The sequence below is a fragment of the Pavona decussata genome, unplaced genomic scaffold (assembly GCF_977016875.1).
Source record: "Pavona decussata unplaced genomic scaffold, jaPavDecu1.1 SCAFFOLD_91, whole genome shotgun sequence".
In the NCBI taxonomy this organism is placed as follows: Eukaryota; Metazoa; Cnidaria; class Anthozoa; order Scleractinia; family Agariciidae; genus Pavona; species Pavona decussata.
In genome coordinates, this window is record NW_028145508.1 from 265,001 (window position 1) to 283,226 (window position 18,226).

At 37.6% G+C, this 18,226-nt stretch overlaps 1 protein-coding gene and 2 long non-coding RNA genes across 4 annotated transcripts in view; 2 read left to right on the forward strand and 1 right to left on the reverse strand.

Moving 5' to 3' along the window:
• LOC146474049 (caspase-3-like) overlaps positions 1-6,924 on the forward strand; it is a 10,952-nt gene extending 4,028 nt beyond the window's left edge. Inside the window, exons 3-6 of the mRNA XM_085117310.1 lie at positions 461-586; positions 1,551-1,613; positions 3,627-4,225; positions 6,126-6,924. Of these exons, the coding sequence (XP_084973436.1) occupies positions 461-586; positions 1,551-1,613; positions 3,627-4,225; positions 6,126-6,284 (947 nt within the window). The 3' untranslated portion in view covers positions 6,285-6,924. The remainder of the gene's footprint in view (positions 1-460; positions 587-1,550; positions 1,614-3,626; positions 4,226-6,125) is intronic.
• The window catches only part of LOC146474048 (uncharacterized), a 20,753-nt gene extending 8,432 nt beyond the window's left edge, over positions 1-12,321 (forward strand). The window contains exon 2 of the long non-coding RNA XR_014866219.1: positions 12,259-12,321. This is a non-coding gene — a long non-coding RNA (uncharacterized LOC146474048). The remainder of the gene's footprint in view (positions 1-12,258) is intronic.
• Positions 12,322-14,147: 1,826 nt separating this feature from the next.
• Positions 14,148-17,568, reverse strand: LOC146474050 (uncharacterized). 2 transcript variants are annotated; one of them, XR_014866205.1, is made up of 4 exons: positions 17,371-17,557; positions 16,195-16,242; positions 15,790-15,827; positions 14,148-14,677 (listed from the first exon to the last, which is right to left on the reverse strand). It is a non-coding gene; the product is annotated as an uncharacterized LOC146474050 (long non-coding RNA). The 2 variants fall into 2 exon arrangements; XR_014866206.1 differs by lacking the exon at positions 16,195-16,242 and having other exon boundaries at positions 17,371-17,568.
• Between the last annotated feature and the right edge of the window lie 658 nt (positions 17,569-18,226).

Consider the following 18,226-nt stretch of genomic DNA (forward strand, 5'->3'; position numbering starts at 1 on the left):
GCGCGCGTTTCAGAAATTAATTTGAGGGTTAAAAAATAGATAAACTTCTTTCCGCCTTGGTGCCATATCACATGATAATGCCCTCAGCTTAAAGATCCTCCTTAAAATTTTAGAGTTGCCCTCGAAGCGAACTTAACATTTTTTCGGATAATCTTTTGGCCTTGGGCCGGGTCTGATATACCTGACGCTGATGTTTACTAAATGTTCGGAGATAGCGGACCAGTCAGACTGCGTAGAACACCAAGGTCATCGAGGTTGGTAAATACTAAAAGCTATTATACAGTTTCAATTTTAAAGCGTTGTCAGACAAAAGCGTTAGCCCTACTCGACAAGACCTATAGATAAAATGGGATTTGGTAAAAAAAATACACTTTGCCCAAGCAGTACCGTAGAAATTTTCATAGAGGTAGGAAATGATACGATACTATAGTAAACGAACAAATAAATTTTCTATTCTTAGAGGACTATCTTAGTGATACTATCCCTCCGCAAATTTCACAAAAGAAAATTGTTAAAAGGCTGAACACAAGAGAACCTAAACAGGTGAATATCACCGCACTACATCAGCTGCAAGTCCAACTGGAAGGTGAGTTTTACTTTTTTTGTTCAAAGGTCATCCTAGAGAATGATAACGATCAACTGCTTTCCTTGTTAGCATGACAACCATTTTCTTTTTTTAATCTGCTTAGGATAAGGTTGTGATAAATGTTCCTGATATAGGGGCCATAGTTTTGAAACCCTTACTTTTTTTTACGTTTTGACGCTGATCCTGTAATATTTTTTACGTTCTTATGACAGTTTAAAGGGGCAACGGCGTTTAATATGGGGTTCTCAGTATTTACCTTCTAATATGAATAAGCCTCTGAAAATACTACAGTTTAGTGAGTCAAAATTTAGAACCGCATGTCCCGGTTAATTCTTTCATGATACCCAATCAGTGCTGCTGGTATCTAATCGTGGGGAAATAGAGGTTTCTGAGAGGACATTTTCCCTTCGTTTAGCTATCACCTAGATTGAACTCAGAATAAAGCGGTTGGATCAGTTATAACTCTGATAAGAGGCGTTTCTAAAAATCCTCCCAGAATCATTTGAGTGGGGATCAAAATTTTCATTTCCCCACATTGTGGTGGATGTTTTTCGGCTCAGTGACTTAAACAACGTAACGATATGGGCGATGCAACTTTTACATTGTCTTGCAAGTGTTAGCACAGAAATTGACAATTTGTCCTTGACAGCTTTGCGCCTCAATGTTTGTCTTAAATGTTGCGGGCAAATTAATTTTTGTCCACAAGTGCGATTTGGACCTAACTGTCACCTTGTTAATATGCTATGTTGTTTTAAAATGGAAATAAAGGAAATTCTAAATGTCAAAATTTTAAATTTATCTATTTTAAGGCTTACTACGAGGTTAAGAAGTTACCTTATTAGGGCGAAGGCTCTTCATATATATAGTCCGCCCTATGAGTCGCCCCCGTCCCCGCAATCAAACAAGAGTCCAAGGTGACAAATGAACAAGTGAAAATAACAACACACCATTTTTGTTTACGTAGAGGAAAAGCTGAGAAGTGCCAGACTGAAACAGAAGATAAAGGAACAAGCGGAAGAGCTTGAAAGTAAGTTTGACATATGTTACTAAACCTTAAAAACAGAAGTGGAAGGAAGCTGGAGACACCCGAGGTTCCATTTTTTTTAGTGAATCCAGTGGTGACCAGGTATCAGTTGTCCAAAGAGAAACGTCTCCATTTTTGAGAATGTTTGGTACAAAAAATTGTTGATCGGAGAGCGTACACTTGGTGAGAAAATGAAAAAAACATATCGCGAGAAGCAAACCTTTCCAAGTTTTACACAAACTATTCAATCTTGGCAACAGCTGTCACAATCCTTGACATGTCAGGTTTTGAAGCAAGGCATATTATGGCTGTAAGCGCACATGAAAATGAAGCCAGTATCCGGAGCTACAGTAAAACGGATATTTTCCCAAAGACGAAAATGTCGGAGACCCTTACTGCAGAGTGCTAGGTTAGACAAGAGATATCAGTTATGAATCCAAACCAGTCATCTCCCATTGTTAGCCTTTCTCAAGAAGAAGTAATCATAAACAACTCTCGTTCGGAGTTAACGAATAATTTTAATTTCTTTAACTCCAATGTTAACATACAGCAAACTTGTACATACAGTAAACTTCAATTACAATTTGATGTGCTGTACAGTGACTACTACCTTGTGCGCGTTCATGTCTTTAGAATTGCTCAGGTATATGCACAATAAAACAGTTATTGGATTCGGTTTTCGCATGATAGCGAGAATTATCAAGCCCTCGGTTTGTGCTGTCCGCCTCAGCCTTCGGCTTCAGCAGATAACACAAACCTCGGCCTTGATAATTCTCACTATCATGCTCAACCTCATCCAATAATTGTTTAATATTGCAAAAAAAGAATAATGTCTGAATTGGATTCAGAATTTGGGATTAAAATTATGGAATTTAAGGTCGCGGAAATGAACGCTACACTTAATTAACAGCGTTGAAATTAACGCGAACTTTTGCTATCACGTTAACTTAATGGAGCGTTAAGTTCCTATAATAAGGTAGATGGATTGTGGCCAGGGGGAGGGGGTGAGGATGAGAAGCAACTTCCGATACATTCTCTTAAATGAAATCGAATCGAAATATTTTATCGAATGCGATTATGACATTCAGTTCGGCGGTACACTAAGAAGCGGTTCCAGTAAATAATCTATTCATTTTAACTTAAGCTTAATTCCAAAACCGCCGTAGAAATATGTTCAAGTTCGATAACACATTGTTATCAAGGGATTTTTACGCAGCTAGGAGCACCCCGACCGGCCTGTCAAATTCAACCTAAGGCACACGCCCAAATACTGAAGCATAAGCTTACATGTACAGTTGTGAGCATTGCTTCTCGGTTCTAGGAGTTGCTTCTTTTCCCCTTCCCTGGGTGTTTCCTTGTTGATAAACGTACCCACAAAAAACGGTTTGGGAAAAAACAGTCAGATTGGCTGATCTTAGCAACAAACTAAAGAATTAAGGCCGATGAAAATATAACAGCTTGTGGAATATAATTGAAATAAAATGTGAGCTTTTCTTGCGATGAACATGTCATGTCTGTGAATGAAATCAAACATCTTTAAAGACTAATATCAATCTATTTTTCTTAGAAACAATTTAAATGAAAAAGGCAGATGCCAAGCAAAGTTGTCAATTTTATAACGAGTTCCTGAAACTATAAAGAACTGGTAATGACGAGACTGTTGCTAAATTTAAAAGAATACGTTACCACGTAAAAACTATAAGTGAGTTCCAACTTAAGATCAAGAATAGATTCTATTCATATCCATCGAGCACTGGCAGCCTACTTTAAAACATGAGTGGATGCATTACTTCAATACAGAAATCTCATGTCGTGACCGTTATTCACTTTTGTTTTTTAGCGACATTTTTCTCATCATTTGTAATTTTAACTTGTTTCAAGTAGTTTCTTGTTTCATTGAATTTCTTACTTTGTGTTGTAATTGCTCATGACAGTGGTATCTCCTCGAGCATGTTTTAGAAAATGAAATGGAATTGTTACCCTTAATGAAGAATTTGTTATTTGCCTCTTGCTTAGGCTATCAAGAAGCAAGTAGCCTACCGCGCTATAAAATGGAGAAGCGTCCACGTGGAATGTGCGTCATTATCAACAACGTAAACTTTGAAGGCCATGCGGAACGTGGAGGAGCCGAATTCGACGAAAAAGCATTGAAACGACTTTTCATGGACCTTTTTTTCACGGTGCATGTGTACAGAGATCTGCAGCGAAATCGAATGTTGAGTGTAGCGGCCCGTTTTTCAAATGCGGATCACAGCAATTTTGACGCGTTTATATTCATCGTCATGTCTCATGGGGGGAATGGAGATACCATTTATGGCGTAAGAGGAAGAACCGCACGGGTGGAAGATTTGATGTCTGAATTTAAGGCTGCTAACTGCCCAACGCTTCGAAATAAGCCGAAGCTGTTTTTCATTCAGACATGCAGAGGCTCTTTAAATGAAACGTCGTCCCCTGTCTTGGGTGATGCTGACGTCAACAGCGCCCCAGCGTTTGCGGGTGACTCCACTCTACCAAGAGGGGTGTGTCCACAGGAGGCGGATTTTCTTCTTGCCTTTGCAACTGCGCCGGGTTATAAGGCCTGGCGGACCCCGCAGACTGGCTCCCTGTTTATTCAGGTAAGTGTGAATGTAAGTGTGAATAATTGATAGTGTTCATGCATAAAGAAAAATACACAATTTTCAAGCCACAGTTTCAACTGATAGATTTGCCTCGTCTTTAGGACAGTGCTTACTATTGTTACTGCGCGTACGTTCTGCGCATCTCGAGATACTCGGGTTTGCTATGGGTGGTGCCTACTAATACAGGAATATTTTTGCGCGGGTTAAAACTATACGGAGAAAGCAGAACTAAGCAAATACTTTTGGTATCTCAAAAGAAAATTGGGGGTAACCATGCATTTTTCAGAGATAATTAAGCTTCGATTTAGGAAAAAATCCCATACATTGCTTTATATTTTGGCGCTTTTTAGAGATATTATTGCTTAGTTATCTCTGAAAAATGCGTGGTTACCCCCAATTTTCGTTTTGGATTCCAATAGCCCTTGCTAAGATCCGCTTTTCCCGCATAGTCATAAACCGGACAAAAATACTTCGGTATTAGTAGGCACCGTCCTTAACTCCCACATATTAAACTTTGGTTAACTGACTGTTAGTAAAGTAGCAGAGAGCAAAAATATTTCCTACGCCATAGAGAACTTTCAAAATCTAAACGCTGTTATGACAACGGCATAACGCTTGAGTCCGTTATGAGCAAAACTTTCTGTTTTTTTGTAGGTTTTGTATGAATAATATCCAGATAGCTCTTTGTCAAAACATAGTTATTTTCAGGAATAACACATTTTTTTTAAACAATGTGTTTCTTAATCTAAATAATACCCAAATGAACCTTCGACGAAATATATGTTGCGTAAAAATTACGGCACGCTGAAACGAATTCTCTTATTTATCAATTTTCCCCTTATTTTCGAATGTGTTCAACGTGGAAAAGTATCATATCTGATGTCTTAAAAATGAGTTATATAAAGTTGTTTTTATTTTCAAATCAAGAATCGTGACGTGTGTTACAGATGCGAAGGTGAATCGACAATGCGAACGACTGCAACAAACGATGAATCAGGCGACATTCATGGAAAACAGGAACACATAATTTATTAACACAACGTGCGTTTAAGATCATCAAAACTATAAGTCAATACAGTTAAATACAAATGTTCAATCGCTTATTTGCCTGGTTAGCTTCCAAGCAGTCTTTAGGGTCGAAGAACATCCATCAGAAGGAGCAGGGGGGAGAAAAATCTTCACTGAAAGTCTTTTCTCATCTTAACAACCACACGTTCTATTCTTATCCCCGTACATGACAGGACATGTGCTTCTGCTTATTTTATGCCTATATATGGGCATTCGAAAAAGTTACATAATAATTGCGCGTAAAAAGCATAAATCATGAACGATGAGACCCAACGGATTTGTGGGTAGCCGTTTAAAAATTGGCCCTTGACGGCCAACTTGGCACTTTAAGGAAAGCTTGGACAGTTTCCATCATTCACGTGCAACTAATTTTGGTTATCAACCGTCGCACGAGAATAGACTATTATGCAAATAAATTTAGTACATTTATTCCCATAAAGCCGTTAGGTCTCATCGTTGACGGTTTATGCTTTTTAGGTGTCAACGTTTTTGCAATCGAGTGTATATGAAATATGAGCTGCGTATAACACGTTTAGAATTAGACAAATGACCATCGCAGTTTTAAGCATCACTTAAGCAGATAGAAAAGAAAGCCTGGAAAGAAATATCGGTCAAGGACGGGATTTGAAGCCATGACCTCCGCGATACCGGTGCAGTGCTCTACCAACTAGCTATCAAGCCAACTGGGAGCTGGTCATTTTGTTCGTAATGTACTCATGTATTTAAGCAATACTTTGGACACATTTTGTTCTATCAGCTTTATGAACGCGGCGTTAGACTGATAAATACCAATTTCATTTATACTTTTTCGTTTTAATTCTCTTTTAAGACTTTGGTGGAAGCCATCAGAAAACACCACCATGACCATCATCTCCTTGACATTTTGACTGAAGTTAACAGACGGGTGGTAGCGAGAGGAAAACAAGAACGAGATCCAGTTCAGGTCCCGGCGCCTACCCATACACTGCGAGGACAGCTGCATCTGTGAAGTTGCCAAGAGAAGGGATTGGATGTAAAAAAATTACAACAATGCGCACCTTTTTCTTCACGTTAGTATTATGTTACAGGCACTCGGCCGGAAAATTTAGGGTAAACGAAACAGAATTGTAGATTTAGGAAACTCAGTAATCTGATTGCCATAATTTAAGAAAGGTAGTATTAAACCGTATTTAGGTTCTAGAACGTTCTCTGGATCCATTAGGGATACAAGAAAATATAGAGGAACGGCTTTTCAACTAGCTTCTTAGCTGAGAAGGATGAGAGCATAGGTCCTTTCTTGGAATTATTTTTTAACTGAGAACGGGTCAGCGCTCGTTTCTGTACCCGGGAGGACTTTATTTTTATGTTTCTTGATTTTTAGAGTCTTACATGTTCAGTGAACGATCACGTTGTCACTGTACATGTAAAAGTTAATCTTGCCTGATGTGACCGGCTTCTGATTAATATCTTTTAGCAGAATAGAATAGACAGGCGGACTCAAACTTAAGCTTTGATTATATTCTTAGTTTAAAAAAAGGAAAAAAATTGTATGTCTTTAAATCATAGGGCCAAAACGTAACGTGCAATTGAATATTATGCATAGTTTGCTTTTAGACAATGTTTTATTAAAATAAACTTTTGTAAAGAAACGCGTGCTTCACTCTTAAGTGTATATCACAGTTACTTTTAAGCTGTCAACTATTCCTACAAGTTATTATTTATTCCGGCCCCAGGCCGTTCGATCCACGGCATGTCAGTTGACGAAAGGGATGGATTCGTCGCGGTCGGCACAAATCTGCAGCATTGCACAATCTTTTAAACGTCATCCCACTGCGTTTTACTCACGTGCTTTTTCACGAGAGTATCATTTAGTAAAAAATTTCTCCAAAACAGCCAGTTTTACAACTACAACACTAGGAACTCTCACGCTTTACATCTACCCTACTGTCGAACAAATTTTAAAAAAATTTCTGTGTTTTTCCAGGGACCTAAATGTTTTAACTTTCTTTACAGCGAAATCGATTGTTGTTGTTGTTGTTGCAAATCACCAATGCAAACTCAATTTACCGTTTTAAGAAGCCCTTGAGAATAAAATTATTAAAAACTATCAGTAACATATTTTTAGCTTTTGTTTTATTAATGACTTTCCGCCATAATGTATCTATTGGAAGTATGAGATGGAATAAATCTGATGGAATATTTTAAGCCTGGTGAATAAATGAGAATGATGTATCATTCAGTGACCAGCCGATGCCAGGGTCTTTTTTCCGCCCCTTCCAATTTTAAAGGGAAAAAGCCCTGGGAACGAGGTTGATAGATGGGCATGTTCAATGTGTACTGGCCGCTGGCCGAATACAGTAAAGTGACCTCCTCTTCATATTTTATTTTCTCGATATACTATATGAAATGAAAAACTTTGCAAAGTATAAAAAATACATTACAGATTTCTATTCGATGGAATAATTTTGGTGGGTGTGTTTGAAGGTTTCTTACATAAACATATCAACTGAACTTCAGAAAATTGTGATACTTTCTGGAAACTGTCCCGTAGAGCTGACAGAATCCCTTACAAGGATTATACCTTTATCTAACCTTACAAAGGCACATTGCACTCAACTGAAGACTAGGATCTGCATTACATCCTCCTATGAGTAGCTACATAAGGTTTACGCTTTAACCAAGCACTTGTCTAAATAGAGTCATCGGTTTTATTGTTGAGTGGGCATAATGCAAGTCGAGCAATGGCCTTAATGCTCTTTGATTTCAAAGAATCTACCAGCTAATGTACGTGATCCATATGTTCCACTTTGGCCTTGTTATTGGAATGCATCAGAAATTAAAAAAAAAATAACCAGCTAATTTTTTTTTTGGTTATGCTCATATATCCGTCTAGCGCTCATCTCTCCTATGCACTACCACGCAGAAACATGGCCTGGACAAGGTTGCTTCCGATATCATGCGATGTCTTCCAGCCACATCCCGCTTTTGGTATCATTTTCCGGCCTCCTAGGAGAGGATCGCAGTTAGTTCCTTCAATCAATCGTTATGACTCAATTCAATGATAGCTATTTAATAGTCCTTTTGAAACTGGTTAACAGTGGGTCTCTAACCTCTACTGGTATTTCTAAAGAACAGAATTCGAAGGCGCGATTGCCAATGACAAATTGAAACATCTCAAAGGTGAGGCGACGATTTATAAAACATCTTTGTCAGGAAGAAAATAATGTCAAATATTAAATGCATAAGTCAACTCAAAAGTTTTGATTGATCGTTTGGTTTTGATTTATCAACAACCACCATTACAAAAAACCCAAAGAAGGACAGAAAATCGTCAGCAGCATATGTGAATTGGAACTGTTATTAATTCTTGTCTTAGCAACTGCTACGGCTTTTTTGCGATTTGCAGTTAGTTCAGTCTTAGGGAATATTCAACGGCATATTCGCCCTTCGAAAACGAAAGGAATTAGTTTTCTAATGTTAAGAAATTTTGAGGTGACATTTTGCCGAAGAAAACTGCAGGCTAAATCCGAATCGAGTTTCTGAGGCGATTAAGGCCATCCGTACAGATATTCACCGAAATGAACTGTTGAGTGCTTCTATTAAGTCAAAATGTAAGTTAACGGATTACGGCCGAGTTGTCTTTTCTCCTCTACTGATGACAATCGTAAGATGTCTGTTACATTGTTCGTTGTGATGCTTCAATGAGATGTTAAAATAATGAAGACAGGCCAAACACGGCTTCTATTGGTCGAGATAGGAAGAATATGACCTTCCAAGCTAATTTGCTCTTACGAGTACCACTTTCAAAGATCTCCCTTTTCTGTACGAAAGTAGGGAAGGGTCTTGTAGATCTCTCTTAGCAGAGGCTGATTTTCTATCAAGTGTCATTTACTCATCTGAATGGTTTTTAGGTTAAGCACAGAAGGGCGATATTCTGTAACAAGCGGCAAAATGTTTGCGCGTTTTTTGTTTGTTTTGTAGGGCTGACATTCTTTCGCTAAAAATTGACTTTTGAGAGCGTTTTATCTATAAGGTTTTCGGTGTAACCTCTGTAGCGTAATCTCTGTTTGAATAGAGTAATGTTTTCTTCAAATGTTGTTTTTGAAGATTTTGTTCTGAGAAGTCTTAAGGCTTCGCATTTGATAGAGCCTGTACTGGAAAGTTTCTGTCGGTTTGAAGTGCGTGCGCACGTCAAGAATCGATTTTTTTTAATCTTTCGCCCTTGTGTAAACATGTGTAAAGGAATTAACAAATCGAATGTGGTTTGGCGTTGTCTGTACTCTTATCGACAACGATATTCGTCATCACAGTGGTCAAAATGTTGTGCCACTGGGATGACGAATATCATTGTTAATAAGAGTACAGACAACGCTAAACCACATTCGATTTGTTTTTTACCACAATATCGACGTCAAAGAAAATTTTTACAATAACTGTCAAAATTTCGGGTGTCAGTAAAACGCGGGGTCGGGGTCGGGGTCTCTCTTTTTTTTTTTCTTTTTTCTTTTTTTTCTTTTCAACATCACAGGTCATTTGTGGGTCAAATAAGGATTAAAGCCAATATAAAAAAGTTAAGTCTCTAAAGCTTACTAGCTTAGGATAGGTCATTGGTGACAACACTCGATGCAGTTCTGTATTCTGGCGGACATTGGTTCTGTGAATTGACTACCTTTTATTCTTCTAAGAAACGAAATGAGGCAAAAAATACAAGGTACGAGACAATATATCTCCTTGAACAAACAAATTCTTGAATTAGAATGTGCATGATCTTACTATGAACACCCCCACGGTTTTCGACGCCATTTTGACGAGTAGGCAAACAGGCTTGAAATAAGAGTGTTTGTATGGAAATCCGATGTCAAATAATTTTCATAAAACATCGCTGCTGAAAAATTCATGAATTGGAAACATTTAGCACTAGGAAAAGGATTTTAGGAAAAAAAAATTGGAGGGATGTAACTGTGCCAGAAAGCGTCCAGTCGTGTTTTGAACTTTCCATACATTTTCCTGTATTTTGTTCCCGCGAACTATTTTTAGTAGCAGTTCACGGCTGGTTTGCTTTACAGACAAATGTATAGAAAGTGTATAGAGAGTGCCTTATTTGTAGTTTGTTTTACATCAGTGCTTTTTTGCGATTCAAGCTGTTGAATCCTGCGAAGTGTGATTGCGGTAATGTCTCTTGGAAGCACTGATCTGGATACATTGAGTAGTCCTTCTTTATTCATAATATTATTTTCCTCTTTAGTATCTATCAAGCAAGACTGCAGTTTCGATTCTGGCACCAAATCTTATCAGTTGCTACTGTGTTAAGGTTTTGAGAAATGATTTTGAGGGATGGCCTCATTCTGTAGAAAGTGAGGCGTGCAGCCGTTTAAGTACTCGTTGGCATGGACGGATCAAAATTAAAGATTTCTATTCGCTAACGAGAATTAGCCTATGAGGCGGTTGTATTTTCGATCCTGAGTGAAGTTGTGTTCCTTAAGAAGGTCTTAGAACACCGTGTTTTTATCCATTTATGGCACTCCATGCTCTGAGAATTTACAAAGAAACGCTACGTACTATTCAGAAGCAATGATAATGTTCATTGTCGATGTCTCGGAGAAAACCACGGGAGCAATCTGACTTCAACGATCTCAAAAAAGGGTACCTTACCGATTGCTATTTCATATATACTACCATACTACTATATATTTAACAATTAGATTATGAGCTCGAGATTTCTATCGCGTGATAGTTGATGAGAGCGAAGCCCGAATCAACTATCACGCATAGAAATCGAGAGCGAATAATCTAATTGTTTTAGTATAAATCTACTAGTCGTTCAAAACTAAACAAGTAAATTATCTATTTCCTCATCGCAGACACTTCGAAAACGCGAAGAAGCGGGCGCCATTTTGTTGAAAATCGCTACTCACTATCTATCACAGAATAGATAGCGAGTAGCGTAGCCAATCAGAGAACGGCATTCGTGATAGAACACTAGTAGATTTATACTAAAAACTGATAGCATTACTCTTAACATAAACCTATAACTTTCACTTTTTCGATTTTCACTTATTTTAGCCCTTTTTTACTGTATAGAATTCAGAACTCTCGTTGATCATTCTTCATGTTGAGAATAGCCTTCCCTTTTTTCCAAGGGCATGTTTGAAGAAATGTTGATCGATATGCGCTTGTTCCAGACGTTCTGTTTGTTTGAACAAAGAAAATATTCGTTTGCAAGGAAAACTGAAAAAACTTCGTTTGCAATCTAAACTCCTCGAAAGCCTCTTCAGATGGGCCCATAAATGTTGAATAAATTAATTTTTAATATAGTATTGTAATTTTAAAACTGTTTATCAGCGGCGAAACGAGGGGCTTTTGCTCACACAAGTAGCCTGATTCTGGAATTAAGTTTCACTGCCAGTGCGCGCCATAAAAATTACTCTTGGAAACGGATTACGCTTCGAGTTGTCTTGGATAAATTTTGCTCGCGAAATTGACCCGCCTTATTTTGCCAGCCAGAAGTACTAGTAAAATATGCATATATAATCTTTTTTTAAATTCTGTTTAAGCAGTTTCGTATCATACTTAGTAATAGTAACTACTGATTAGCGAGATTCTATCTTAACCCCATTTTTATTTAGATGAGTAACCTGCCAGCGCTTTGAAGCAGTTGATTGCTCCATTTGGTGCGAATTAGTGGACTATATTTTACTTAGAAAAATATTGGTTATTTTTTGTTTTTGTTTGTTTTTCTGTTTTCTTTGTTCTGCGTAGGCCGGTATACCTCGACAATCTCGCTTCAGGCAGCCAAAAAGATATGTTAGAAATTATGCTTGTATGATTTTTCCAAGCTAACTCTCATAGGATTTGCCAAATAATTTTTGTTAAAATACAAGATCTGTTTCTTTTAACGTGTTTCATGAGGTTTTTAGGAAAATTGCATACCAGCATTTAGTGCATGTTAAATTTCAGCTACTCTATCACGCTCAACAAATTAGCTCGTGCAATTTTGTAGGTCTTTAACGTCATTTGAATAACAATAGATTAAAACTGTTTGTATTAATGTTTGCCTCTTTTTATATCATAGCGCTGTACTTCTAATTAAGGGGAAGGGTGAGAGGGGTGGGGAGTGAAGGCTACATGTGTCATGATTGACAGTTGTAAAAGACTTACTTTTGTTTGTCACTTTATGACAGGACAGATATGTCAGATTTTGGGAGTTTGACATGTTTAAAAAATTATTTTAGGCTTAGAAATTGTACCTTAAAGAGTCTTAAAAATCTGTTGTTTCTGGTGCAAAATATCACATTTATAAGTTATAAATGCCCTAGAAACCTGCCTGGAACCTAATTAACCACTTAATGATGTCACTCTACTTGGTGAAGCTCCCGCGGATGCCGTCTTTTGGTCATAAATCACTTCATAATGTGCACATTGAACAGCACTGTTGTAGATAGTTTGAGTCAGTTGTGGGTCATTTCAAGCCAGAGAAAAACGAAGATTTTAGTGTTGTGGATGCCCTGGCGGATCATGCGAATGTCGACTATTTTGAAATAGATCTCTTCTAGTTTGCTCAATAATTCAGGTACCTACAATTCAAGGCTGCCGTTTGAGGCCATGCCTCAAAGCTAAAAACGCCGAAACCTCGATTTTAGGAGTTCGTACAACACAAATCTCTTTAACCTAGAACTTACTTTGATCTACTTGTCTGAAAATGCTGAATCGATGAAGACTGTGAACTGTCCTCCCATTAAATTGTTTGACTACGCAAATCACTACTCCGTTTGTTTGTTCCACTTCATGAATTGGTATTGTCAGATCAACGAACTGCATATAAGCTTATCACGTGACGTGTTGGCCGAACGCTGCGGCGACAAACCTGAGTTCCAAATAGAGCTATTTCAAACGACATTATGGAAGTATCACGTAGGTTTTAGGTTTAGAATCGTTTTTCATACATACAAGGCTATAAAATAAACACTTTAACAATACACTGATAATATATTCTTGACGCGAATTACCATAAAGAAAGCAAAAAACATGTTTTACGCACCTTTTGCAAAAACAAAACAAACAGGCAACATCATCATCATCATATCTTTATTTACCCTCGGATTTCCGAGTAGCTTAATGCAGCTAAAATCTCCGCGCATTTACCCACCCAACCATGAGAATATGCATACAAAGACCAGACCACAAAACCGGGAATGACGTCCCCTCCTCTTTGCGAACAGTGAGTGGGTTCTTTAACGTCCCTCAGAGTTATTTACAAACAAGAGTTGTGAGACGGGGCCTACGGTTTATCGTCCTTATCCGAGAAGACTAAAAATTCTAACCATTTGTGGATGTTTTTACAAAGGGAGCACTTCCTCCTCTGTTATTTAAAGACCTTGAGTGTTGGTCCGGCCGGGGTTGCACCGGTCGGCGGTCAAACTTAGTAACTGAGTAACATCCTTGTTTACTAGAATTGAAAACAGATTCGATTCGACACAGTACTGTGTGCACGACTGTGTGCAGTGTTACGAACTCTCACGGTGCACCCCAGACTACACTCGGGCATGCTACGTGGTACCCGCGCGCGATTGATAGCTGGAACATGACCGTTATATTCGCCCTTGTTTCTCGCTACAAAATACGTCTATCCAACCTCGTTCCCAAGTTGCAAGGAAAACCCTGGAAACGAGGTTAGCGCCTGTCAAGTGATCAACAAGTTTGAAGTTTAACATCAACTCTGATTCAGTGTTAATGGTCGATTTTCCCTTCTTTCGCTGTTGTGGAATACATTTAGTCAGTGCTTCAATACATCGGCTGATTTTGGAATGATTTTTCCTCTTCAATCATACCGCAAAAAGATACCCAAACCCCAACAATCTCAAAGGCACATTGATAGTTTTATCCAGTGGTATTTTATTTTATGTTGCTGATAAAAATATATTGACATAATTCACTGTGTTTTTCACCGTTCACATTTCCTAAATCTTCTGTTTGGTATGGATCAGCAGGTGTGAAAAATGAGTAACAGCTTGAGAATATCATCCAAACCCTTTGATTAAATTTTATTTAAAAACGGTTCAGAAAACAGTCCCCAGGGAACAGTCATTCACTTTTACACCTGTCCCAACTAAAATTATTGCATTTCAGCAGATTCTGGCAATAAATAAATTTTGCGCCCTTCGCGATTATAAATATGACTAAAATTTTCCAATATAACATATTAGGAAATACAGGTATTAAGTCAGTTTATTGTTTTTTCTTTCCTTTGTTGTGTTCGTCAAAATCCGGGTACTTGATCTCCCTCCATTAATTGCATTGACAAACTTGGTATGGCCGAGGTGCCCGGATGAACTGGCATGGCCTCCTGGTACATCTGACAAATCTTGACTGGATACCAGTCCCCGTATCTCCGCTACATTTGCACTGTATATTGACAAAAGATTGATAAACTGTAAGCCATTTTGAAAGTTTGCAATTGACATAGACAGCTTAGCTTGTGGTACCTGTACCTATTGAAAAAGGAGGAAAAGTGGATAGATTTCCACACAGCATTTATGTAATTTAGGGATAGCAACTGGTAAGTTTGACACTTTGCAAGATGATGAGTTCGAGACTACGAGTTTTTCCACAGATCTGAGGTATTTTTAGGCTTGCAAAAGAAGAAGTTAAGTCAAGACTCAGATGGCCAAGCGCAAAAACTAAGACTCTGAAAGCCCGTTCAAGCATTGTGTATTATACATATTTAATTTTCCATAGTTGTGAGAGCATCGAAAGTTAGTGGGATGCTCCCAATACCTTATTATTGTACTGTTTGCACAAAAGCTTAATTCAAGTAGGTAATGCCATGAAGGTGATAGGAAGTGAATTTCGTTTCCTTACGGCAATTTTCAAACTGCAAAAAATGTTGTATCACTTCTATTAAATAAGCAATGAAACTGATAGCTGATCATGACTAGCTATCGCTCTGTTTTCAAGAGCACCAAGTTGAGCTCGAAACTGGGAGATATTTTCCAAAATCACTTTGTCAAATACTGAAAAACGCTATAAATGCTACAAGAAAGTACACTGTCGAATAGCTTTTATTTTATTGATCACACATTAGAATTGAATCACCAGACTCAAAAGGAAGAACGATGTTGAGCCCCACACAGTTCCACTAACACGAAAGAACTGCTTCAGTAGCTTTTATTTGAATTGTCTTATTCTAGAGTGTCATACACAGACTTAAAGGGAACCACTTTGCACAGCCGGAATGAACAGCTGTCCAGTGGCTTTAGTTCGAGTGAACATACGTATATCAACATTATGATTTTATCAGTTCACTAACTTGAAATTTCAAACACTGCCGTACGGAAGTAACACTGCGTAACTTTCACTCGATGATCTGTCAATCAATCGACACGTCATAAGAAATCCGATGAATAGCCTTTCTAGTTCTTCTTTTAGTAGTAAATCTTTAAAAAACGCTTCAGTTCTTATTCAGTTGTATTTTAGTAAAAGGCTATGGAAATATCAAGAATTTATTCAAAACTCACCGGGCTCCAGGGTGAAACAAGCCAATAGAACTGTCGCTCTACATGTACAAAACAAAACAAAAAATAAACATTTTGAAGACCCTACTTAAAAAAGAAACGCACAATCTAAAATGTACATGGTTAGATTACAAAGCAGATTTGAGGAAGGTGTCTCGGAGTATTCAGGTATTTTTGTACGGTTCATGATAACGTGTGAATTACAGATCTAAGCAAGGACTGTTGGAATCCAAAAAGAAAATTTCCAATTTACCAATTTGGACTAAAATGCCACACAGAGCTTTTTATAATTATCGTAGACAATTTGGCTTGTAGATTCCAATAACTCTTGCGAAGATCTCGTTTTTTTCTCATAGTCATAAAATGTCCTCCGTCAGCTGCTTCATGATTTTAGGAAATGTTGCTTACTTTCTATTCCGTCTTGACTTCTTTCAATTCCATTTTCTTCATTCATGCCTGAAAATGTAAAGGAAATCGCATAAATTTTTATTCATGTGAAGAAAAAAACCGACAACGGTTTGATTAAACATAGACAAGCAAAAACGAATGATAAAAACCGAAAATTTTGGTGTCAGGTTATCTTGACAATGGCGTCATGATGACACCGAAACGTCGGTTTTTATCGTTCGTTTTTACTTGTCGATGAAGAAAAAAATAGTATGCAAAATGACATATGGTTCCCCGTGTGGGACCAGTTAAGCCAGGCGTCGAGGGTCTCAGTACTTTCGAGGATAAATTGTCATATTCCAGTGTGGCAAAAAATTTAAAGCTATCTTCGATAACTCGTGAGGCAAACTAAAAGTATATTATCCCTCGTAAAGAAAGACCTTAAACAGTATGTTCAAGGAATTATTTGAATATTACTTCTTAAAGCTGTCAGCTTATTTTGGCCTTTTCGAATTGTTAAGGAAAAGTGTGAAGCGCCTAAAGCAGCTAATTGGGTAAAATTAAACCTTCCATCGATCTTGTTTTTCTTCTCAAGTCTGTAACATTTTCACACGGTTCAGTAATTTTCGATAACGGTATAATGATTACAAGTTTACAATTTCAAGTAATATTTACTTCGTATAGATTTCAGTCTCGATTTTGTACTCCTTTTTGACATATCAGGACTAACAAGATATATCATATTGTCACGTCTTTCAATGAGGTTACACTCCCTTATAAAAAAGGGAAAAACGCCTAACAAAAAAACAAAAAAAGAACAATACCTTTCCCTTAAAATTCGTTAAGGTCTAAGTGGGTTACATGTTTTTTTCTTACAAAATCATACGATAACTTTGGCCGGGGAAAAAATAGATGATTGTGGCGTACTGTAATTGCTTGTCATCAATTTTTGAAATATGCATTTTCTTTCCACTGCGTCAGGTTTTTCACTTTTTAGTAGTTTTAAGAATTTACCGATCATATCAACCGTCTCCAAGCTTCACCTGTTTTACACAGCAATTGAAATGCAAGACATGCTCACTTTAAGAAATTTAAAACGTAATGGAACACATCACTTATAACAGTGAGCATCGTCGAGGAAATTCAAGCTACTAAACAGTCACTGAGCATTCAACTTAAAGAAAATTTGTTTTGTACCTTCTGCTTCGAGGAGACGTTTTGAGTAAGCCATGTTAAAAATCAGAACAACTGCAAATAAAAGGACTGTGATGTCTTTCATCTTGTCTTCAATTGAAGAACTCTACTGCGTCTCAAAGGAATTGTCCGGCTTAATTTCGTTGAGGGCCACGTGCGAATTATGTGTCGCTGTATACCCAGTGCTTCAAATTTATAGGGTTTATCGAACAAAAGACGGAAACAAACAATTACACAGCAAAAAATGAATTGAACATCTGCGAGCTGAAGATTTGATTACGATCTGCCATTAATACGAAACCGCGAAAAATGACGCGATGTTGTATCAGCGGAAGACATGTTTAGTCCATGTGGGCGGACCTCTCTTACGACAAAATGTACGCACGTGCTAAATACAACTTTTCAGAACATTCACGCTGAATAATTCAAGTGAAAAATCAACGAAATGAGTATTTACATCTTTGAAAATTGTCGTAAAGTTTTTAACATTGGCGTCGTGTCTGCCAATAAAATGGGACAACTTTTATTCGTAATAATAATAATGAAATTCAAACTCATTTTAATCAGTTTTCATGACGGTGGGTCTGTTCAACTGACTAAGTTTTGTTTGATTTAGACGCTAAAAGGTGAGACGCGTTATTAAAATCGAGAAACCTGCAGCGTTTATGAATTGGATGTTAACACGGAATACACACAAAAAAATAGGCTTTTATCGGCTCCTAGAGTCAAAGTATAGTTCGTTGTGTGCAAGAGTTTTGGAGTTTTGTCTTGGCTTTCCTTTGTTCAGTGAATTTAAGTTTGCGAGTGGCAATTCAAATGTAAACTTCTATAAACAGTAATTTCCCCTATGTGGTGTTAT